Source organism: Cupressus sempervirens, chromosome 10 (assembly GCF_028749045.1).
Source record: "Cupressus sempervirens isolate cs-2001-9-10 chromosome 10, ASM2874904v1, whole genome shotgun sequence".
NCBI classification, from domain to species: domain Eukaryota; kingdom Viridiplantae; phylum Streptophyta; class Pinopsida; order Cupressales; family Cupressaceae; genus Cupressus; species Cupressus sempervirens.
Window position 1 is genome coordinate 890,393,273 of NC_143127.1, and position 25,418 is coordinate 890,418,690.

The 25,418-nt window shown below is 38.5% G+C and overlaps 1 protein-coding gene across 1 annotated transcript in view; it reads left to right on the forward strand.

Moving 5' to 3' along the window:
• The window catches only part of ATH13 (ABC2 homolog 13), a 214,946-nt gene that overhangs the window by 113,924 nt on the left and 75,604 nt on the right, over positions 1-25,418 (forward strand). Inside the window, exon 9 of the mRNA XM_089805163.1 lies at positions 10,720-10,789. Coding sequence (XP_089661289.1) covers positions 10,720-10,789 — 70 coding nt within the window. The remainder of the gene's footprint in view (positions 1-10,719; positions 10,790-25,418) is intronic.

The following is a 25,418-nucleotide window of genomic DNA, read 5'->3' on the forward strand; positions in this document are numbered from 1 at the left end:
CTTGATTGGTCAAAGGTACTGACAAGGATGGTACATTGTGGTTCTCCCTTGGTCGTCCGATCTTCCAAGATCAACACACGTCGCTATGTCACTATGAAAAAATGTAAGATGGAAATGCATAGTGAGATAGCGACGATGCAACAAGTGTCCAAGCGGGCAGGATGGTACACTGTGGTTCTCCCTTGGCCGTCTGATCTTCCAAGATTAACACATGTCGCTATGTTGCTATGAAAAAATGCACGATGGAAATGCATAGCAAGATAGCGACGATGCAACAAGTGTCCAAGCGGGCCCATCGTAGTTCATAAGATGTTATATTTTCTCCACCGTCAGATTGAGGACTAATCAAGGGTTGTCACTTTGTCGCTATAGGAAAATATACAATGAATTTTCATAGCGACATAATGACAAGTTGACATGTGTCCTAGCAGGCCCGGGTGGCAAAGTCGTGAATGATTAGATGGTCAACAGGTCAACGTAAAGTTAGAAAGCCAAACAAGGTGGCGAAATATTCAAACGGCATTGGGCCACGTGGCAGGATTAGGCAGTCAAATCTAGTTGACTTGCTGATTTATCTGATTTGGCGTGTCGAGAATGAAGCAAGCAGCTCTTTTAATGGTGAATCTGATTGTCTTGATCATCTACAACCACTTATGAACATTCTTTATGCTTGATAAATGTAAAGGGACACTCCATCACCACCTGGTTATCCATCTACTCAGTTAAAACATTAATGGTCCCTGTTTCTATCTTCTTATTGCTATTTTTGGTGAATGATATGATTTTTCTGCATCTAGATGTGTACCATGATCAGATCTTTCCCAGATGTGCAATGATTGTTTTTTGCAACCTTAAATGTAGTTGTTGTGTTTTGCCTTAGGGTAGAAGCTATTTGAGTTATGCTTGCACTATAAAAGCATTTTTTGTAAGCCTTCTTAGGGTGGGTCTTTTTCTAATTCATTAGTATTGCATTTTATGCTTTGCTACTATAATTTTCCTTTTGTCTATGCATGAATGTATTCTCTATCTTACCTCATTCTCCCGTTAACATAAGTGTAGAACTTCCTTGCCTTTGTTGATATTTTGTTTTCTATCTTTCAATTTGCATAACAATGTCTATTTTTCCTTGGATGTTATAGAGTGAAGTTCCTTCCTTGTAGCATTTCATTTGGTTTTTGATCTATTTGTGGTTGTTGGATTGAAACAAATGTTGAATCAGTGTATCTTGGGAATATGTTGATGAATAGTGCATTGTTAGGAAAAAATAAGGTTGAACAAACTATTTTGGTGTATCATCCCCTTTAGACTAGATTAGGTAGTTTGCTTTCATGCATTCCTTCTCCCTTTTCCTCTCAAAATGTAGTTAGGTGCATCACGATAGTAAGTAAGTCGACCTTCCTTGGAAACTCAATCTCACAGTTCAAGTCCCATAGCTTAGAGATTGTTTCCATGTTTCACAAGGTTGCCTTCAGGTAAAAACTTTAGGCAAGGGTGCAAGCTTTTGTGACAATAGTAACAAATGGTGATTTTTAAATCCTTGTTCTTTATGTTGATGATTTACTAATCATAAGAGAAGATCATCTCATTATAAAATGCAAATAAGATCTTGCTTTTTAATTTGACATGAAGGACTTGGGTCTATTGCATTATTTCCTAGGACCAGAAGTATGGAAGGAAGAGAATTGTATGATTCTAAATCAAGGTAAATACACTATTGATATTTTAGCCAGATTTGGAATGATGGACTGTAAACCGATGTTTACACCCATGGAAACAAATCTACATAAGTTAAAAGATGTAGCCTCTGAGTCAGAATTAGCAGATCGTACTCTCTATCGTCAGATAATTGGATCCCTAATGTATTTGGTGAATACTAGACCAGATATTTGTTATGCTACAAATGCTCTTAGTTAATGTGTGAGCCCAAGAAATTACATCTTGCAATGGCAAAACATATCATGAGGTATCTACGTGGAACTATTGGACTTTAAATAAAGTATAATAATGTTGACGTACACTTACATGGATATTCAGTTTCAGATTAGACCAATAGTATTGGTGATCATAGAAGCACCTCAAGGTGCAATTTCATCATAGGTTCTAGCATGATATATTGGTTCAATAGAAAACAATCTTTAGTTGCACAAAGTTAAATAGAAGTCAAGTACATTGCAACATCCATGAGAGCTTGAGAAGCAGTATGGTTGAGAAAATCATTGGTAGGATTGTTCGGACAATCATTGGACCCCACTATTATACACTGTGATAATTAGAGTTGCATAAAACTCTTAGTAATCTCATATTTTGTAACAAATCAAAACATATTGAGATCCCCTACCATTATATCAGAGATATGGTGGAAAGAAGTGTTATACAACTGAGATATATTAGCACAGGTGAGTAAACTACTGACATACTTACCAAGCCTCTCTCAAAACCAAAGGCGGATCACTTCAGAGGTAAACTTGGTATGCATAAAATTTAATTGTATTTTCTGATATTGAGTCTCAGTTAAGTTTTTTTAATTAAAAGATATGTGTATATTCTCTTCTTTCATGTGATTTACCACATGATTATGAAGAAACATCATAAAAGGTCGCAATCTTTCATTGATGTTTGATTGTGGTTACTATTATAAGGTGACGATCTTAACAATAATTTAACTTGCTATCATAATGGATATCATTTGGTTGATGTCTATTGTGTAAAGTTTCTGCAAATTCTAAACAACCAAACTTGTGATGCCTTTAATCTACTTGTTGAGGATGATCCTTTGTATATCGGACTTGTATGAAGTGTTACCAATAGTATAATTACTATTTCTGGAAATGTTCTTATCCCTGCAATAAATCACGTAAGGCAGTAATGTAGAGCAGAAAACTTTATTGTGTATTGTGTGTTCTCTATCCTCATACTTAACCTTATGTTTATATTGCACCCAAGAGGCATTCCCTTATAAAGGACATGACTCTTCTAGATCGGCCCTAATGAATAAACAAATAATAATCTTCCAAGATTGGCATCTCTTAGAAAGTATAATTAGATAGTTATTATACTAACAACTATGCAAACTAAACATTATGAAATGCTCCTAAATAAGCCGCCGATAACGTTAATTATATAGGGTTATAAAAGAGGCAAATCCTACATAAGGATATCCATGCTTTACATGATCTTATACGATGTGCTATTCAGATCAGTATGTTATTGCAGTTACATAGAATTAACATATTGAGGTCATGATAGTACATGTCTCTTATGTAACTTTTGAAGTTACATTACTGAGATATGACATGGTGTATACTATGAGATGTAGTATTGGAGACACCATGGGTAGATATTTTCCCTGGTAGGCATCATGAGACTTTATGCTAGTTTGCATACCAAAGAAAATATAAGTATGGTGAATATCATATGGATCATATTCTTGTATATACCATACTTTGATGATATTGTAAGTTAACATCTAAATAATGGATCTATGTTGTTATCCTTCATCACTCCATTCTGTAGAATATCATATTGAGTTGATATTTCTCCTCCGTCACTTGAGAATATAGAGTGTTGACTTTGCAAACAATCCTCCCTAGCAAAGAAAATATAAGCATGGCGGATATCATATGAATGATATTCTTGTATATACCATACTTTGATGATATTATACATTAACATCTAAATAATGGATCTATGTTGTTATTCTTCATCACTCCATTCCCTAGAATATCATATTGAGATGATATTTCTCCTTCATCACTTGAGAATACAAAGTGTTGACTTTACAAACAATCCTCCCTAGCTAAGAGGGAGTGTTAATGTTGTAGCTTCAGTGGGATTGACTTGATCAAGAGGTAAACTATGTTTAATCAAGCACCTTGCTTACTAGTAAATTGTTGTTATCCTTGACTAATAATTATTAGACAAATTCACACACACACACAAACACACGGGTGCGCGCGAACACACACAAACACATATATAGATCAATAGTTATTAATATTATGTAGTAATTATTAATCAAGAGAGTCATTTTCAATAAAACTAAATCAATAAATCTGTGTGAAACAATGGACATTTATATCACTGCAAATACCGATTTAATAATGCAGACCGCGTTACTTTTAAACCCCGATTATTATCATGTAAAATGCATCCATTGTGATTGGCGATCATTATGAAGATCACACATTATATGAAACGACATTTATAACATTTGCTATGAATCGGTGTGTTAGTAATAAGGGCATGGTCCATGTAGGACCTCCTTAGGTGGCTTAAGCCACACAGAGACATGTCTCTACATGGGACATGTCCCCACCACTATCTATATCTACTTAATCAATTGCTGCATTTGAATACACAGAAACAACAAGCAGTGATATTAAAATTGCAGCAACCTAAATCATAGATAATAAATTAGTATTATAATTTATATCATAATTGCAGAGATGTGATTTATACATACAAACACTGTCATCATAATCAATTCAAAGTATACTTACAGTTGGTTGTCACCTATAGCTGTATAAAATCTGCATGGTAATAAGTTAGTTATATCATCAAGAAGATCCTTTTGAGAGAAGATTCTGCAGATCAAGCATATAAATTTGAAATAAAGGTATCACAACTGATCCTATTTTCTTAACACTCTCAAGTCTGCTTTCTTTGGATAGACACCCTGTTTCTCGGTCCTCGCCAAAACATTCTCATCTCACCTTTATTAAATATCATTACAAAAGGAGGCAGCCTTTCACAAATAAGATGACTTTACTGCGAATGATGTCTGTATAAGGGAGAGTTAGCCCTTTTTAATTATGCTTCACGTTTATTAATGTGGCACTACAATATGAGGGGGTCATCCCTAATTTTTGTTTTTAATTTATTTAAACTCCTGATACAACTATGCCAAGATCGGCTTTTCTAGGAACTTGATTCCTCTCCACTGAAGTGACCCTTAATAACATCATTTAATATTACTCATAGTAACGCGAAGGCACGTCCCGCCCCCCTCCCCTCCCCCCCCCCCCTTTTTGCCCCAAGTGCCAGAGCCGGGGGCACACCAAGGACTTGGGGACTCCATCCCCCTGTCCCCAATGTCGCCACTAGATTCTGCCACCTTCATCGAGGATGGGGTGACGTCCCAGTGATGACTATTTGTTGATTCCACTATTTATGTTCAATGTTAAATGTTCCAATTCAATGTAGTGTTCAAGTATTTACTCTTTTAGATCTTTATATCTTATATTGCAATACATCTTTTCATAACTAACATTTTAAGTACCATATGTATAGTATAAACAACCCCTTTGTCTCCCACCCCCACCGCTCGTCGTCCCCCTGCCATACCCAAATTAAGGCCCCTCTGTCCCTCTGTCCCAGAAACTTGTCCCCCTGTTCCACCGTCCTCTTGTCCCAAAGGCAGTGTAACTATGATATTACTTTATTTTTGCCTATATGAATTAAGGGATGCGGATGCAAATTGAATGCTGCATTCACATCACAATGTAATTGCTTTTCTGGTATAATTCAAATTTCTGATATCTCTTTATCATTTAACTTGTAGGCTGGTTTAATATTATTTCCTAAGTAGGGCATGTCACTTTGATACCATGAAAGGAAAATAACTTGGAGAATGAGAAATAAGCAATCACAATTGTTTGAAAGTAAATGTCAGCATTTAGGAAGCTAAACACAAAGCACACCAAGATCCAAGGAGGAGCCAAGAGATTTATAAGGGGAAAGCAAAGAAAACCCCCCAATATTATGTAGATGACAGAACCCTAAAAGTACAATGAGAGAATGAGAGATTAAGAGGAAGCATTGAAATGCTACAACCAATAGAAATGAGCATGGCACCTCAAATATATTGAGATCAGAGATAAGATAATAATATTAATGTCCACGAAAAAATCGAAAAAATCAAAAACGGTTTATTGGACAAGCATACTAACAGAAGAGCCAGCCAAAGTAGAAGCACCAAATGGTGATAGAGAAGAAACAAAAGCAAGATACAAACAAGAAAGAAGACAAGGTAAGGACTAAGGGTCCTTCCTTGTCACAAAGAAATCAGTAATAAAGTGGTGCACCTGTGAACGATCCATAGCCTTAGAATGCCGTGAAGAATTGCTATGGGATTATTGCTGCCTGGAGAGACTGGTACAATGTCTGACCGATCGGGAGTGATAAGTAGTGGAAGGCCTTTTCAAACCCCGTGGAGGCAAGGGAGAGAAAAAGGCGGTAATGAGCTGATCAGAATTATGCCCCTGAGGAATAAAAGACTGCAGGGTAATCTGTCGAAGATGGGTGGCCTCTTGAAGATAAGGTGCAAGACACCGCTGATCAATATAGTTGAATAACATTGCAAGAGAAGAACGGTCTTTGAAAAGGCAATAAAATCTCCCTCTGATCTCATAGTAAAGAGGACAATGAAATATGAAGTGGATCTCAGTCTCAACCTCTGACAAAGTACATAACTGACATAACCGATCAGCCCTATCCATATGGTGATCAATCTGAGCCCTGAGGTGATGAGAACCAACTGTGAATGAGCCTAAAGAGAATCGTAAGGCATGATTCTAGTATCGATAGAGATAAGTAGGGTGAACAACAATACCATCCTAAATCTGAAGAAAATGCTCAGCATAGAAGGCCATCCTAGGTCGTAGACTCCCCAGGGGATTACTCTAGGTAGTGGTAATGTACTATTTATAAATATCTTGTCTGACATGCTCATTCAACTCCTGACGAGAGGGGAGAAGATGAGCAAGAGCATCTAGCGAAAATTGATAAGGAGGAAGACGATCAATCTAAATCCCGATCGAACCCAACAAAGAGGTGGCTTGAGCGTACTAGCATCGAGATCTAGCAGAAGTGTCGAATCTCATAATCTCCACCAAGGAACAGTATGCCAGATGAGAGTATCTATGTCGGCCAACACATGTCTCCATAAAACCACAGAGCCTATGAAGAAACCAAATCAAGTCAAAAATGACGGCCGGTTTTAGAGGATGAGCACCAAACTCAGCCAAGACAATGCTATGAGGGGTAAGTCTGTGACATCTAATGATACGTCGTAACAACAACATCTGAACCCGCTCAATAGAAGCCCAATTCGAAGCAATAAGAGAAGGCCCCCAAACAACCGAACCATAGAGAATTGTCGGACGAACCAAGGAGTTGAAAAGGGACAACTTGGATGAAATATCCTGAAAATGATGTCTGAAGGATTGCCTCTCCAACAAAGCCAGGGAACCCATACCCTTACTGACTTTGGACTGAATCGCTGGTCTCAAGCTGAAGCACGGTCCCAAGAACTTCATACCAAGATACATATAAGAGGGAGTAATCTCAACCTGCTGCCCCTGAAAGAAGAAATGAAGATGAGAGGTCTTTAAACAGTTAAAGACCATAACCCGTGTCTTAGACAAATTGACCACAAGCTGCCGCTGAATACAAAAAGAAGTCAGACCATCCAGGAGTCTCTGTAGACTGTTGGGAGAAGAGGCCAAGAGAACTACATCATCCGCAAAGAGGAGAATGGAGATCAAGACCTGATGCAAATAACACCCATCTCTTGGTTGAGATGATTTCAGAAGGAAATCCTCCAACTCATCAATATACAAACCAAATAGTGTAGGAGAAAGAGGACAGCCCTGCTTCACCCCAATGGTGCTTTGAATCGGATCAGAGAAGCCCTCCGGAGTCCTGAGCCTACCTGTAACCCTCTCATAAAGCCTCATAATAGCAGTTTGTAACATATCTGAGATCCCAATCTAATGGAGTCACTAAAATAAAGCCAACCTAGGAACATAATTAAAAGCCTTACGGAAGTCCACAAAACAACAATAGATCTTCTGAGAGCAGTGTCTAGCCTCTTCAATGATAGCCCGCAGTGTAAAAACATAATCCATAGTCTGATAATCTGCCTAAAAACCAGCCTGTCCTTTAGCCCTACAGCCTCTACTATCAATCTCACTAGATAACATGGTGTTCAGAGCAGTGGCATAAAGTTTGGCAAAAGTATGTCCTATCATAATAGTTCTGTGGTTACCCAGATCAGAAGCAAGCCCAGACTTGTGAATAGGGTAAACCACATGTCTAGATCAAGAATTAGGAAACCCAGTGCAAACCACTCTATTAAAGAGTGTAGGAAGGTAAGATCCAAGAATTGAAGCCCCAAGTTTGAAAAGTTCAGCCTGAAAAACCCTCTTCATCTGCTGCTCTGCTGCATCTCAAAGATCTATGGCCTCCATAATAGTAGAGTAGGTGAACAAGCGGCAGCAAGGAGGTGGAGTGGAGTGGAGTGGAGAGGATTTAAAGTAACCCCCAAGTCTAAAGATGTCATCTAGCATCCTATGTATGCAATGTGTCACAATCCTTGTAAGGACGAAATCTAATATACCAAATATTTGGAAGAAAGAAAATGAGCTGCGAGAACCCAAAAAAGGACAAAGGACTTGTAGAGATTCATTTGTAATATTCATACAAGCGGAAAAGGAGCAATTTAACTTTATCAAGAAAGATTAATTCCTAACATGAAGCTTGGAAAATTCTTTTGACGAATTTCTTCTCACTTTTTATTATGATTGCACAACTTTGAAGAATTTGGGATTCCACCCTCTTTTGATGTCTCTATTGTTCATCAGAATTGTTGTGACATTTATGGCTAAAAGCATTTGGAAAGCTTTGGAAGCCGTCAACCCTTGGCCTAATTGGAATTGAAATGACATTTGAGATGGGTTGTTTGTTAATGAATAGTCACTTTGGTGCTCTTTTGTGTTTACCTATGGGGTTGCTCCATTGATTGAGATTCATTGGATTTGCTCACTCAAGTTTTTCCAAAGAGGCGTATAGATTATTTAAGATTTTTTTAGTCCACCTCTTCATGGCTTTCTTGGATTGAATTAAAGCCAAATCTCATTTGAATCATCAAGACAGGGAAGCATTTCAGGGAATTTTTAAAGCAATCCTGTATAATCTACAATACAAAATTGGCTTTTATTCAAATCAGCTTCGTGAAAAATAAAGGCACAGATCAGATACCCTCCTTTTATAACTAAACTCGTAGTAGATGGTGGAATTGGTTCTCTCCTCACTTGTCTATGTTTCACAAATTCAATAAGAGTGGTCACTTTGCTCATCTATTTCTTTTCAGATTACCAGGGTAAGAGAGTTTAAGCAGTATGGAAGGCTACTGTGGAACCCAAACTTCCCCATTTTTCTTGGTGTATTTTACAGTAGGGTCTCCCCATTTGTGAGCACTTTATCCATTTAGGTTTGCGATCCCTTGATGCCTTTTCTGTGACCATTTGAGATTCCTAAACCTTATTGATTTTATAGTAAAGCCTAGTTACCCTGGTCATTAAATCATAACTTCTTTCAAGCCCTTCAAGTTGAATTTCTTGTAATAGCAGAGTACTCTTTTGAAGGATAGACCCAGGCTTCTACATAAATTCACCTAGATCTAACATACTTAATGACTGGGGATTCTTCATTTGCTAATGCTTCAATCAATAGGTATTTTTCAGGTTATTTCCAATGCGCGTCTATCGATCTAGGTGCAAGCAGACGAAGTGGGTCTTGAAGCGGCCCCATTTATCAGATTCTTGCAGATTGTTGGGGCAATGCCTCGTGTACTATTGGGTGTAGTGATAGATCTCAATGCGACTTTTGGAGTTCAGCTGGTTGGTTTCCTCCCCTGCAGGTTTGTCATTACACTTCCTCCACATCCTCTCAGCAGTGTGGGTAGGCTTTGCCTTCTGGGCTGGACAAGTTCCCCCTTACAGTTTGCCATTTCTCTTCTGTGAGGAGTTCTTGATATTCAATTGCTTGAAAAGGAAGAACAAAATGATGATAAGATGGTCATGACTAAGTAGATCCTAGCAGCATTTCAAACCATGGGTTTTCACCTATTTTGCATTTTTCACATACTTTATTTGTTTTGGCTTCTATAAGCGGATGCCCATTTTTTAAAAGGCTGAATAATAATATCATATAAATATTTTGTTTGCAGATTTTAGATGTAAAATGTAATATTTCTGATTTGTAAGTAAATCAGTGGCATTTTGTATTTGGAACATCCTTATGGTTGGTGCCTCAAGGATGCTGAGTTTCTCAGTTTGAGCTGGTGCACTCAACCAAGGAAGTTGGTGATTTGTTAGGCTTGGTTCCTATAGAGCTCCGTACACTTTTTTTCTTCATGAGGCTGGATTAGGACATCATAGTGGCTGGCAGCAATTCTCACCATGGTTATTCACCTATTATGCATTTTCCACGTACTTCATTTGTTTTGGCTTCTATGTGTGATTACATTCTTGCTATTCTATTATTAGTTTCTCAAAGATATTTTAATTGCTCAAACCTTCAAAGATTTGAAATTCAAATCTACTAATCTAATAGTCCGTTCCTCCCTGCCCTCCTCCCTCTCAGCAGAAGAACTGTGCTCTACAAAGTGATGTAAGCATTATTGTGTGCTTGTAACCCTTTTCAAGTACTTTGAATCTTGATGATACGCAGTGCAGCCATTTAGGTCGATAAAAGATCTTCGCTAAATTTAATTTTTGTTCTGCTATTGAACCTTGTTTCCATACTAGATGTTTTATGTTGCATGTCCTGATGAATGCCAACAATTGAAATATCTGACAGAGCAATATAGCTGAAAATCAATGTTCTTTTCTTAGTTATAAATTGGCTTTGGTCATCTTGTTTTTATTTTTTGATCAGGTTGGCGAGATATGCCGTTGAGTCCTACTTGGAGCAAATTTTACGACATGGATTTTTTCATGCAGATCCTGTAGGTTGATATTTCAATTTTTTTGTTTCCATAAACTTGAAAGTAACTGATATATATCTTCTAGTAGGATGAGTGCTTGTTAATGTCTTTTATATATTTATAACAATATTTCTTATGCTATCTTGCTATTATTCTCCTAGTAAATGAATGCTTTTTGTTTGCTGCGACTTCCACTTGACTATGTCACTTTTTAAGCTATGAAAAATACTTTCAGTTGCATATTAGGTTAGAAAATTATATTTAGTTTTGAGCGACATGATAATATCATTGTAGAGAAATGGATTGCATTCACACCTGCAAGCCTTAGGGGTTATAAACTAGATTTCTCCAATAGCTGTGACAGAAAACATATTATAGTATTTGGAATAGATTTATTGCATAGATATGGGACAGCCATTATATGTAACCAAATGTGTGATTTCTATAGAAGCTTTTTCACAGCCATGAAGTTTCTAGTAGTACAGCTATATTGATAGCAAATAGATTTATTACATGGAGACAGGTCTTCTCTTATTTGTGATAAATTGCACAATTTCTATAGAGCCTCCATTGCTACATTGGATAGAATCATGAACCTACTGGTAGCTTCTCTCACAAGCCTTTGTAGATCTATATCAATAACAAATATATTTATTATAAAGATGGGACAACTTTTATTTCTAATGAATTGCATGGTTTTTGCAGAAGTTCATAATCACTTTTATTACTTTCTTGAATCTACTAGTAGCTGCTCCATCAGTTCCTTACTAAGGAGGCATGTTACTATGTAGCACATACAAGATAATACAATATAAATCGCTTAGCATCATGAAAATCCACAAACTTAATGGAAAAGTAGTTCATTTACATCTTACCAAAGTTAGTTTGTTTGAGCACAAGACAATGTACTGCAAATTTTAGGCACAAGTTAAGTTTAGAGGTATTTTTCTGATCTATTTGTGACACATTGAGCAGTGCATCATGGCCATCTGTCTTTTTGGAGCAGTTTGACAGGCTTCCCTTGGACATACCATCTTGTACTTTTGTCCAATGTTAACATAATATTATATATTGACAATCATAAAAAGGAAAACAATTGAATTCAAGGGAGAGTAAAAAACGAATGCAGAATTGATTGTAACAAACAGTTTTTCATATTGAAAACAAAGATAGTTTAAATAAAGATTACCCAACATTCATGATCCGGGGGATATTTTCACCAAAAATTGAAGTATCTCCAAAACTCCAACAATCAGCATCAGTTTAAAGTCTTCGAAATTCTGAATCCAACGCAACTCGAACGAGCGAAAAAGGAGTTCGTATGCTCGAGATATGGCCAGTCAAAGTTGGGTCAAACCTTGGGCCAAAGGCCGTCAAAAAAATGATGAAATTTCAAATTCTCCAAAATTGGTCAAAGTTGGCGCCAAATTAAAGGTCTCGTTGAGAGCTTTCTGAGGACGTTCGTTTCGTCGAAATTGGACTCCGTAAGCAAAAGATATGCCCGGTCAAAGTCAGTTGACCAAAAAGATTGATGATGTGGCCTATTCATACAGGTGATGTTAGCATGGTGACATGGCAGACTATGGAGGTGACACGTGTCATCGATGTGGCATTACTCAGCAAAAAAAATTGAGGTGCCACACATATGGCGAGGAAGCCACGTGGCACCTTCGAGTTTGTTGACTAGATGACATGGCATTCAAGTTGGCGTGCAGCTTCTTGCGGGTTCCACGTCAGCATAGGGTAAGTGGCCGGTGGTGGGGGAATCGAACCCCAAACCACCGGTTGCTAAAAACTAACCGGTGGCCGTTAGGCCACCAAGCGTCTTCAACAACTTATAGCACAATGTCCTATTTAAGTTTTAAACTGCCGCTAAATCAAGTTAAAGGATAGTGCGGAGGTTGGAACCCTCGACCTCATATGTTTGCAAAACGCTTTATTGCCATTGCACCACGCAAGCAACTTTAACCATATTAGGCGTGGATTTTATTTATCTTTTAAAACAGGGCCAATCCTCCTTGCCTAATTAAGGGCATTTGTTAAAAACCAACCCTCAAAAGGGTATGAGGACAAATTTCTAAAATAGGACTAAGCCTTATTTCGAAGAGAGAACTGTTATAAGGCCTAAAAATGTAAAATTTTGTTTTGCCCTATTATTATACATTTTCTTTTTGTATAAAAGAAGGGTTAGGGGCCATTTTGAAGGATGGAAAATTAAGGCAAAAATTATGCAAATGACGAGAGAGAGTTTGTGTATCTGGAGACTTAGTGATTTTTCCTGCACAGAGAAATTTTTGTTGCGTGTTCTTGAAGGGAATTGTCACAGATCACTTGTATTGATTTACTAGAGTTAATCGGATCGGTCCCCCTTTTGGAGCTGGACCCAGAGACGTAGTCCTAATCGGACGAACTTCGAAATCAAATGTGTTGTCTCTTTATCTCTCTCTCTGTCATTTCATTCTGTGTTTTTATTATTTGCAATTACGTTAATTTTGTTTATTAAAGCTCTAAAATTAACTTTATGTAATTGGTTAACATTCTCTGTAATAGTCCTAGATCCTAGAAATCAAATCAATTCATTGAAAATCCTATTCATATGACATTAACTGTTTTAACAATCAGCTGAAATAACCATAACCATATCAATTATCATCTGAAAATAACTAGTTTAATGACTAATTGAAGATAACTGTATTGAGGATCAACTGAAATATCTAGATTTACGATCAATTGAAAATAACTGTATTTTTTGATCAATTGAAACTAGCTAGATTAATGATCAACTGAAAATAACTGTATTTATGATCAACTGAAAATAACTAGATTAACGACCAACTGAAAATAACTATATTTAAGATCAACTGAAAATAACTGTATTTAAGATCAACTGAAAATAACTAGATTAACAGTCAACTATCCTTTTTTCATACAAGTAGGTAAATGCTTAACAAGAAAAGAAGAAAAGAACACACAAGAATCATCGGGAGGGTTTTTAGCTAGTTGTGCAAGCCTCGGCTTTGGTGAGGGGAGAAGCATTGACATAGGCTTAACCTCCCAACCTCGAACCATACTTATCCCCACACCATCTATTGAATTAGAAAAGCCCTCCCTACCTCAGGATCGGGCTTGGAATGTTCTTAGTCTAGCCATCTGAACATCCTAGTGTTTAGAATGTCCGCATAGTTATGAAATGGACATGCTTGCATAACTGGCGCCACTGACATCAAGTGATCATTAGATGGCAAACATGCCTTTAAACTACCTTGGCCAAGGATTTCTTATGGGCTCAACGACCCAATCACCACCGCTCGACTTGACAATAGGTTATGTTATTAGGGACGAGCATGAGCTATTAAGTAAGATTCATTTATTTAGTTTTAAAGTATCAAGTCTTGCAGGATTTCATCTCACCTCTTCACCTTTTCTGTGGCTAAACAACCGGTGAGTCCTAGGTGTTCAGAATTTCAGAGCATCCGACTCTTATTGATTCATGAATATTGCAATCTTCCAACATTTCACAATCTTCTTTTTAAATGAAGAACTTGCATAAATATTTATCAGCCGACTTTAAAATCTATTGGTAAAATAGTTTATGAATCCATGCTATAATTGCTAAGCAACTCTCTAGAATTATTTAGTTATAAGTGATGATACACTACAGCTATAGCTATGGAATTTGGTTGTCGAAAAGTAACATGGGAATAACATGAACTAGAATGGTTTTCACATGACCTGATATAAATTTGGGTTTGTCTTGAAGAATTGCAAGTCATCTTGGTAACCAGCTCTCCTTCAGTTGCTATGGACATATCCAATATGCAGAGGTACTTAAACCTCAATGTGATCAGAACACATACGACGGAGTTTTTATGGCGCTGCTTGTGAATTGAAAATGCAGATTGGGATAACAGAGAATCGACACAAGAAAAGTATATGAAAGTCGGGTGTTATGGGGAGGCAGAAAGAATACTGGAAAACATAGCAAAAAAAATAATCGGGTGTATGAAATATGATATCTACCTCTTCTCACGGCTTCCATTTAAAAGGAACAAGTTGTGACTTCTTGGCTTCCATAACATAAGAATAATTTGTCAATTTATTTTGCCAAATGTTTAATTGGTTACAATCAAGAAAGAAAAATAAATAGGATGGAAGAAAAGTTGGAAAGTTATAATTCAATTATTCTTATAATTTATATTTACATACGTTCATATAAATATATTAATGAGGTGACATTATTTATTGTTATTATAATATAATGGTGCCGTTCCATTTTTATATCTATATGTACGTATATACATTATAATAATATGATGAAAGATCATTTAAAATCCTTTGAGGTACGTTTTATATTTTACTTAAATTATTTTATGTTTCTTAGATTATTTATTTGATAGCTCATGCGGGTCCCACAAATGTATCCTGTGTTCAAGTCGTTGGGTCCTTACCAAAGAAGTTTAAGGTCATATTTGTCAATCCTGATGATTGAACTAAGCGAGCATCCCATTCCGATGATCCCGTTTAGCAATGCTTCCCCCCCTTCATCTTCTCCTGCAATCACCCATGAAAACACTTCCGCCATAATAACAATTCTATAATAATTTTCATAGAAACATTTAAAAGACTTTAAATTATTAATGATAATTCCAAAATCAAGCAACTGCTAACATCATATCACAGTTAATGGTTAACGACCATCTTCACTAACAGTTAATACAACGGATATAAATAACGACTGACTTCACATGATCATGAAAGAAAAATCTGTTAAATCCAATGGTTATGAGCAAGTTTAAAATTAGGTAAAAAATTTGAGATGTAACACTGACTGTGTGAGGAGACTATCAAATCAATACTTAGGAATTTGCTAAATAAAATGCTAATAAAAGCCTCTAATGGAGAAATAATAGAAAAAATACTTACAAATAGCTGCAATAACTTGATTTCTGCAACATACACACACACACACACACACACTGATTTATAACTTAAGATTATTTCTTAAATGGATTTTTAAATATTACTCTTTATTTGTAATCAATATCTATCTCATATAGGTATTTAATGTCCCAATTTCCTCTTGACGCCCTTACAAATGATTCAATCTCTTTAATATTCCTCGTGCAGTGAGTAGTTACAACATTATTATCATCCCACCTTTTACAAGGGATGCACCTCCTCTCAAACCAATTGCTGGGTGGCTTAATGCAAATAGCATGCTAGATAGTTATTTTTGTTTAGTTGTAAATGCACGTTTTCAGAGATTGCTGCTAGTATCTCTTAAGCAAACATTTTTGAAGTGCTACCCTTTGTATTTCCTTTGCACAAGATCAAAGGCAGTGACTCAGGAATTCACACTGCTGTAATTGGTGTGAATGATGCCTTCATGGTGGGGTCTTGACACTTAACAGTGCAAACTTGTAGAGACAATAGATTATTTTTAAACTAATGTTAAATAATGCACTATGTCAAAATGATTGTATGCTAAGCATCTAACTCCAACTGGCATCATAAATTGTGCCATCGGAGATATTGTGCAGTCAACTTTTGAACTTTAAAAAAATGTGGCACTGTTGGTTGTAATCAATGAGAGACACCTGAACTGCTCTAGTCTCAACTATTATTTTTCTTAAGTTTGTTGGTTAATCCCAATATTTGTTTAACAATTGAATATTCTCAATTGAATTATGAATATTTAAGGCATCATGCGGATGTCTGCCACTAAGGCCAGTAATGTTTCATTTACAAGGGGATCTCAACCAAGTCTGTCTGAAATTGCAGCTTTCATTTCACACAACTCCTCAAATGACTTGACTAGTCTGTTGTAAAATCCATCACTGACATTGATTGACCCTTGCTGGTGAATGTGGCCCAGGATGAGGATCAAGGTCTGGTGTAATATCCCTTTCCGGATATTTTACCAAAAAAAATCATGATATATACGTGCAGATTTAAATCTAAACAGTAAACCAATATTTGATACAAATTCCAAAACCTTAACCGACTTGTAACCCACAGATTTACATACAAGGAGACTCAGAAAACTTTGTTTTATTTCTTCAATATTCAGAAAGGACATACATAAACCAGCAGTTAACACAAATAGCCGCTAAGCAATGTTACTATACTATACAATAGCAATACAATAACATGCAACAATCCAAATGATCCAATCTTATAAACAAAAATAACAGTTAGATTGGTAATGTAGATAAAACCTGTAGGAAGGCCAGGTTTGCATCCAACCTTCAAATGCTTCTTCAAGGGTTTGCGTCCTCGAAAAAATAACCAGCAATTGTTTCCAGCTCCCAGATTAATATTTGCTTTAAATATTATATTTTTCATAACTTCCCATGTGGAGCCTGTTGTACCTTTATCACCTTTCCCAATGTGATGCACACTCTTTTAAGCATTGTGGGATAAAGCATTTTTTTGTCCTTTAGTCACTTAAAGTGAACATAGTACCTTTTTAAAATAAAGTGACAAGTTAAATGAATTTTAAAACTCACTTAGCTAGTAAACCATATAATCGTCAGGCATTAAAATAACTGACCAAACGAACTCGAATAAGCACGTGCAATAGCTCGTTGGAAAGCTCTCGGCATGACGCTTCCAAACCAACACTGAGATATCAAGAATATTGAGCTCTGTTGACTTACTAAAAATAGTAAGCATCCAGACAACCTGCCAAAACTACTCTGATGGGTCTGAAACTGGAAATGTCTAGGTCAAATCTTGAACAAAACCCCGTAAAGAACCTTCTCGGCCCCGAAATGTAGGCAAAGAGAGCTGGCAATACTGAATTATAATGTCCCAGAAAAAGGGGACATTACATTTGGCCAAGAGAGTCGGGAATTATGAAGAAATGAATGTTAGAAGAATTCAGTGTTTCTTCTCTGTACTTATTGGAACAGATCTATTTACCATTGTTATCACAAGAACCAATTCTGGGTCTGATCTGGACCTGGTTTGGTGTGGCTGCGGGATTGTACGGTAGATGGTTAAATCATATGGGTTTATCCAACAAACCCAAAAAATATTATTATGCATTTTCTTTAACGTTACAGTGAAGCTGGGCATTTATAATATATTCTGTTCTGTTTTTCCAAAATCTGTTAGATTAGACTTCATTGTTTTGTTCATACCAGTTTGATCTGTTCAGAAGTGTGTACCTGTGATAGCATTGGGCTTAGTTGGCAGATGATATCACAAAATATTAAAAACTTTGAAGTTGTTGGCTCCCTAACACGTAAGGTGCAGATTTGTTACACCATCCCATATCATTATTTACTCAATTACATTCTATAGTTTTCTTCCTCTTGAGTCTGGTATATTAAAATGTTTAGTTTATTAATGTTTTGATGTTTATTTAGTTTAATATGATATCTTTATTGGTTTTAATCTTTTACATTTAACATATTATATAAAATATTAATATCTTTAGGTTAATATAATATATTTATAAATTTTGAATTTAATTCTTAGTTTTAGGTTTGAAATATGTATACATTTATGACTTTGTACTAGTGAATCCAAAACAAACACAGATTTTTTTGTAAATCTTCTACAAATTCTGTAATATATCAGAGTTCGTTTATGTCTTATTCTTATACTTCGGAGTATAATCTTCAATGTTCAGACTTGTGTGAATTAATACTTATAATTCTAGAGATATTTTCTGTATCTGCAAATTATCTAGAGGGCAGAGTTGATCAAGGAGCAGACTTCTAATTGTTTGTGTCCTTAACCTTCAACCACACCCTACATAAGTATAGAACCAAGGGGCATGTCCTTACAAAGGACATGTCCCTTCCAAAGTCAAAATAAAACCTTCTCCTAAAGATCGGCTACTTTCCAAGAAGAATAGTTTAGTTCCCAAACTAATCAAGGAGATTAGTTAGTTATAAAATAGTTACTTCAGGATTGGCGTCGATCCCTATTAGGACGATAAGACCATATAAATAGAGACTTTGGTAAGGATTACGCAAGAACAGATCAATATGATTTGTAATCAGATCAGTATGTTATGAAGTTATGGAATTAACACTCCCTCTTAACTTGATAATCACATGAGAGATATCATATCTAGCAACATCAATTAAGATGAACAAGCAAGGCTGATACTCTATATCTATCTGACTCTTCTTAGCATGTGCTATCATTGAACGCATGATACAATGTCATATTACTAAACCTGTGATATGACATATCACTGATTCTAGTGATAATAGTATTGCAAAGAATACAATATACAGGATAAATTTGGAGAATAATTAAATTCTTCCTTTATCCAAGTTGCAACTGATAGGTACTGGTATTTCTATATCACAACATGATCCTGAGTTAAGATCTACCAGAACATAGGATAAACTCTGGAGAACAATGAAATTCTTCCTTCATCCAAATTGTGACTTATAGGCATAACAATGTCTATATCACAATGTGATCTTGAACTCATTAGGATCGAATAGTAGTTCTCAACTGTTTAACACATTATCTAAGAGATCGTTATCTTTCATAATGTCATTCATACAAATGTTCATTATCTCAGAGATCGTCACTGCTAAAATAATGAATACAAATGGTGAAGCCCATAACAGTCAATAGCCTCACAACAAAATTTTTTAATTAATAATTTAAAGAATACAAATGAATTACAATTCAACCATGCTAAGTCTTTTCCTGAAGTGATCTATCTTCACTTGAGAGAGAGGTTTGGTGAGAATATCTATTGTCTGATTTGCAGTGCAAATGTATTCTAATTTTACAGTATTCTTATCTACCATATCCCTTACATAATGGTAAGGAATTTCGATATGCTAGGACCTATCATGGAAAATTGGATTCATTGAAAGCTGATGGAACTTTGATTATCACAATGAATAATTGTAGGATTCATGGCTTGACCAAATAATCCCACAAGTAACTTTCTAAGCTAAACTGCTTCCTGAGAGACCATTGTTGTTGCAATATATTTGGCTTCTATAGAACTTTGTGCTACTGAAGACTGTTTTTTGCATATCCAAGATATCATCGTTGATCCTAAACTAGAACAACATCCTAAAGTACTTTTTCTATTCTTAACACTTCCACCCTACTCTGAGTTTGTAAATCCAAGTCAACTTTCTCATATTTGAGCCCAAAGTTAAGAGTGCCTTGTGTCTCATAATGTGTTTGACTGCAACTAGGTGAATCTCCTTTGACTCACACATTAACTGACTTAAGGTGTTAACAACATAGTGTTTACCGCATAGATTAATTGATTAACGCACACAAGCAATAAAATAAGAACAACAATAGCAATACTCCTTTATTTGCCTATGCCAAGAGATTGCATAATGCTTGTGATAAGATAAGATCAAATATGATAAGATGATTTACAATGATCCCAAACGGGGTATAAATACTATTCGCCGAACCTTCCCGAAGGAGTCCGTCGGCTACAAAACAATCCTAATCTACCCGTCGGTTACCAAATACACAATCTTCGACGGCATAACCTAGTTGGCTACAAAATACAAAATCTACCAACGACATCATCACCCCCAAAAAGAAAAGTCGTCTCCTAACGACCATCAAAATAGGAGACAACCCACATACAATACAACAAAAAAATACTAGAGAGAAGGTGGTGCCCCTGAAGAATGCTACTGCCGACGCAACTCATAGACCTGCTTCGTCCGGATGCTCAAATCCTTTTGTATCCATGAATTAACCTCGACGGCCTCCTTCAGGAGAAGCGCCGCATCCATAGCCTGCTTCCTGGCTAACTGCAACTCCTGATCTGTTGCATCCTTATCCTGTACAACCGCTTCCTTATCCTGCAACAAAGTTTCCCTTTCATTTGCCCATGCTACCTGCTGACTGGTCAAATCCGTTGCTAACTTCTCTCTAGCCTCCCTCTCAACCGCCAGAGATCTCTCGGCTGCAATCCTGTCTACTGCCCCATCCGCCTCCGCGCGCTTGCTAGCATAATAAATCTCCTTATACAGTCCCACAATCTCATGCACCAACTTCTCCAGCGGAGTGTTGCGCAGCCCCAACTCTAGCTCACTGGCCCAATCTGCCAACATCTCTGGTGTCTCAACTGCTGGCCAACCTCTCTCCTCAAAACATGAACAAAACCGCTGCGGACAGATCCCCCTGATGTAAGCTCGAACCAAATGCCACTCCCTCTGCCGAGTCATAGCTTGCAATGCCACATCGTGTCCCTTAGCACAACCTTCATAGCCCTGAGGTAGTCCCTGCACCTATCCTCGTTCGACCCATAATCCTCCTTTGCAACACGCTTCATTGTCCACTCGGCATCACTATTCTCTTCCTCATCTGTGGGAACAATGCCCACATCCGGTGCGGCCTCCTCTGCTCTCTACGCAACCTCGGCCTGTGGCATCCCCACCTCCTGAGGCTCTAGTACTGTAGCTAATACTCCTAGGTGCTCGGGGGACTGGATGGACGGACCAACCTCTATAGGGATGAGTCGGAACTCCTGTCTCAAGAAAGCACTGGCTCTATCCATCACCTCCGGTTGCTCTGACTATGTGGGCTCCATGCTCTCCTCCTGTGCTGGCTGGGCTGTTTGTATTGGCTTGGCGGGTGCTAACAAGGAGGACGCAATGGTGACGACCGCATCATAGTCAATCACATCCAAGCGAACTTGGGGCTCGGGTTCCGGCGCTAGCAACTCTACCTTTTGTGAGACTGGCTCCACTAATGCAACTGGAACAACATTTGCTACGGCCGGCAGGGTCATCACAACCGGTGCATGACGCTGACCAAAAGGAGGAATGTGTGACGTGGGAGCGAACAAGTGCACCGAAGTTGGCTCACTATCTGCTGGTTCGCTACCAACCTCCACGGAAGTGCTCTCTTCCTCGTACTCCGCCCCGCTGCTTTTCAAAGTCTCGTGCCGTCCGCTCTCAGTGTCCTCGTGCGCCGCCTGCAATCCCCGAAATACCTTTTTCTGTCCTGCGGCTGTCCCACTTGTGTCCAAATGTCTCCAATAAAATATCAGAGGCTCTCCTTGTGCCAACTTCCCCCGAGGTGGCGCTTCAAAATCATCCATGGGTATCTGATTAAGCGTTGCCTCCAGAAACAAGCCAATTGCATGATGCGGCATAAAGAATGTGCGGTGCTGGAGTGTCATGAACTCCTACATCCTGTCAGCAAGAACTGTAGCCCAATCATACACTGCCGTTCATGATGCCATTCATGAATACTATCTATGGCAATGCTATATCTGAAGCCCGAGTTGCCCCTGTCAGCTTGCTCTTGATAACGTCCATAATACACCTCCAATGGCCTTCCCGAATGAGATCTCGCCGAAGTCCTCTGCATTTTGACGCCTTGATAACTAACTCCATCTCGTCAGTTGTAAGGTCGCGACCCACTAATCAAATCTAGTGTTCCTTCTGTTCTTGAGAGAGCTTATGATTCTTGATTTCCACCTTCTTACCTCCAAGATTAGGAATGCCAAAAACTCTCGTGAAATCCCTAGGCTTAAAAGAAACTGTCATTCGGTGCTTTTTATACAAAAATGTGCTCGTTCTGTTGTGCCGATTATATGCTTCTATCATGGTTCTCAACACTGATTTGAATAACCGGATGGAAAAAACTGGAAGCTGGATGACTCAATGCACCTGTGCTCATATCAAAATTTGCTTAACCAGGTCGGTGTCCGAAGTTTCCTGCCACCACTTCCGGCATTCGCTGCCATTGAGACCCTCAAATTGGACGGTGAGATGAGTGAGTTCCTCCTTGACCTTCTGTTTCTTGCTACTGGAATCCGACGACCCTGCAACTCGGATCCCAGATGCCAAAATCCTTGCATTCTTTTCTATATTAGCTTGTAGCTGACTCTTCTACTGCTTCTATTTGCCAACCAATTCCATGCAACAACGGCTTCTTCCTTATATAAGTTTCCTCTGTCCATTACAAAAAAAATCCCACCCCGCGGAAGAGGCAAAAGAACATGCCGTAGCCAATCAGAGGACACAAGCACACCTTTCCTGCGGAAAACACAAGGTAGCGGGTAATCTCGGGAGAAATCTTGAATCTCTCCTCTGCAATGAGAAGCAGAACCCAAACAATCTTTCCCTGAAACTTTTCCTCCGGCAATGAGAAACAATACCCAACAACCAACCCTTCCTCCACCGGAAATAACAAACAAAATTCAAACAATCAAGGCCTTTCCTTTGAAATTTCTCCTATGGAAACAAGAACCACAGCAGGTAGATTCTCTGCAGTCTTAGGCCGTCGATTTGCACACCTCCAACCCTCCCCTTCCTAAAAGCCCTCAAAATGATAACATTTAAGAGCAAACAAATTGGGAATGGGAGTCTGTTTCTGTGTTGGAGCAGTAGCAGATCAAATCCCTCGGCAAACTAAGCACTCGCGGAGTCAACTAGAAAAGTCCTGCTCAAAATACCTGCGGCTGTGCCCCTCTTTTGGTTTTCCATTGCGGGGAAGTCGACGCCTTTGGCAACTGCCTTTCCACAGCAGAAAGGAACTCCACGCGCAACCCTGTGGATGATGGTCTATAGCCGCACCACTAGCTTACTGATTCAGACGAGAACAACTCTGTAGGATTTGTAAAAAACTTTCTTTAGAGGCTTGCACCCCCGCTACACAAAATGAGAGATTGCCACTCTGGTTGGTGGTTCTAGTTTTGTTCTATGAGCAATCACAGTTACGGACTTCTATTGCTAGTTGCTTTCTAGTCTCCAACAACCTTGACACTTCGCGACTTTTGAGACATAACCTTCCTATCTCCAATTAGGGGCCATCAGCTATCAACAAAGAAGCTCACGCGCGGGAGAAAGAATTGAAGTCCGTGGAAGGCAACCACGCAGAGGAAACACAGTTCGTGGCAATATGCGTGGGAAGAGATGAAGCGACCGCAAAGAATGGGCTTGTGCGCGGAAAAGGAAAAAAAAACCTATGGATTTTTTCAATGGAAAAAAAACTGTGGAAATATGAAAACCATGCTCCGCGGAGAAAGACACGCGGGGAAGGGCCTCCGTGGACAACTGCCCGCGGGACATGTGTCCACGGGACCTTTTTTTCTTTTTTGCCAATTTTTCCCATATTATTATTATTTTTAGAGCTCTTCAATTTTGCCTCGGGGTGTTGCCGTTCAAGAAAGTCATCTTGCCCTTTTGCGACGACGGCAAAGTCTTTCTAGTACGGTAGATTTTTAATTTGGACCCGTTGACTGCCTGAGGTACCTCTTGCCCGTCCAAGGTTGTCAATTTGATCGCTCCATTGTAGTTGACCTCCCGTATCCAGTAGGGTCCAACCCATCTAACCTTAAACTTTCTCGGCTTGATTTCATTCCGTCCGTCATACTTGAGTACTAGCTGCCCCGGCTGAAACCTACTGAGTTTCAGATGCTTATCATGCCAGACCTTGTGTCTATTCTGTGTCGCTTCTGTCGCCCACGACGCCAACAATCGCTTCTCCTTGAGCTTATTCAAATTACGCAGCCGCTCCCTTAAGCTTTCGACATCACCTAGCTTGTTTTCCAGTGCTATTCGTAAGCTCAGAATCATGAATTCCACTGGTACTACTGCCTCCTGTCCAAACATTAACTGGAATGGTGTGTGCCCTGTTGTCACCTTGTATGCCGTGCGATAAGCCCAAAGGGTGGCGGGTAAGTTTTCCTCCCAATCTGCACCTTCAACGGTGCAAGATTCGTAGATGATTGATACGAGGATTTTATTTGTAGCCTCGGCCTGTCCATTTACTCTCGGGTAGTATGGACTCGACAATGAATGACAAATTTTGAATTTGGTGGTGATCAGTTGAATGACATGATTAACAAAATGTCCTCCCCTATCAGTTATTAATTGTAAAGGAATTTCATACCTGGTAATGATCTGTTCATAAATAAACTTTGCGGTGCTGACGGTCGAGTTATCTGGTAATACGCGTGCCTCCGCCTACTTCGTCAGGTATTCCATTGCGACAATGATGTACCGGCACCGTCTAGTCTTGCTTACCCTCAGGGGTCGAATGAAATCCAATCCCCATCGCTCAAAGAGTTCCTATGCATGCGAGGGGTTAAGTGGCATGAAGTCTCTCTTCAACAACTTCCTGGCCCGTTGGCAAGTGTCACATCCGACGACCCATTCCCGCACATTGTTGTACACCGTCGGCCACCAGAGTCCTGCGAGCAATATCTTCCGCGCAGTGGTGTCGAGGCTCATATGTCCTCCCGCAAGACCCTCATGTGCTTCTTTTAAGACTCGCGGTATCTCCTCTTCTAACACACACCATCGAAGAATATGATCCGGCCCCATTTTGTAGAGCAATCTGTTGATCGATTGGAAAGTACGGCTCCTGATTATCAACTTGCGCCTTTCATTTGCTAGCATCTCACTAGGAAACTGTTCTGTTGACAGGTATTCTCCAATACTCTTGTACCATTCTGGTAGTACTGCAATCTGAAACAGTTGTGCGTCAGGAAAGTCGTCATTCACCCCCTCTGCCGGTTCCCTTGTTTTGATCGGCGACAAGTGGTCGGCGCTAACATGTTTCTTCCCCGGCCAGACAATGATTTTGAAAGTAAACTCCTGCAACAAAAGTAGCCATCTGCTGATCCTTCCTTGGATGACAGGTTTATTAATCATGTACAACAAGGCCTGGTGAT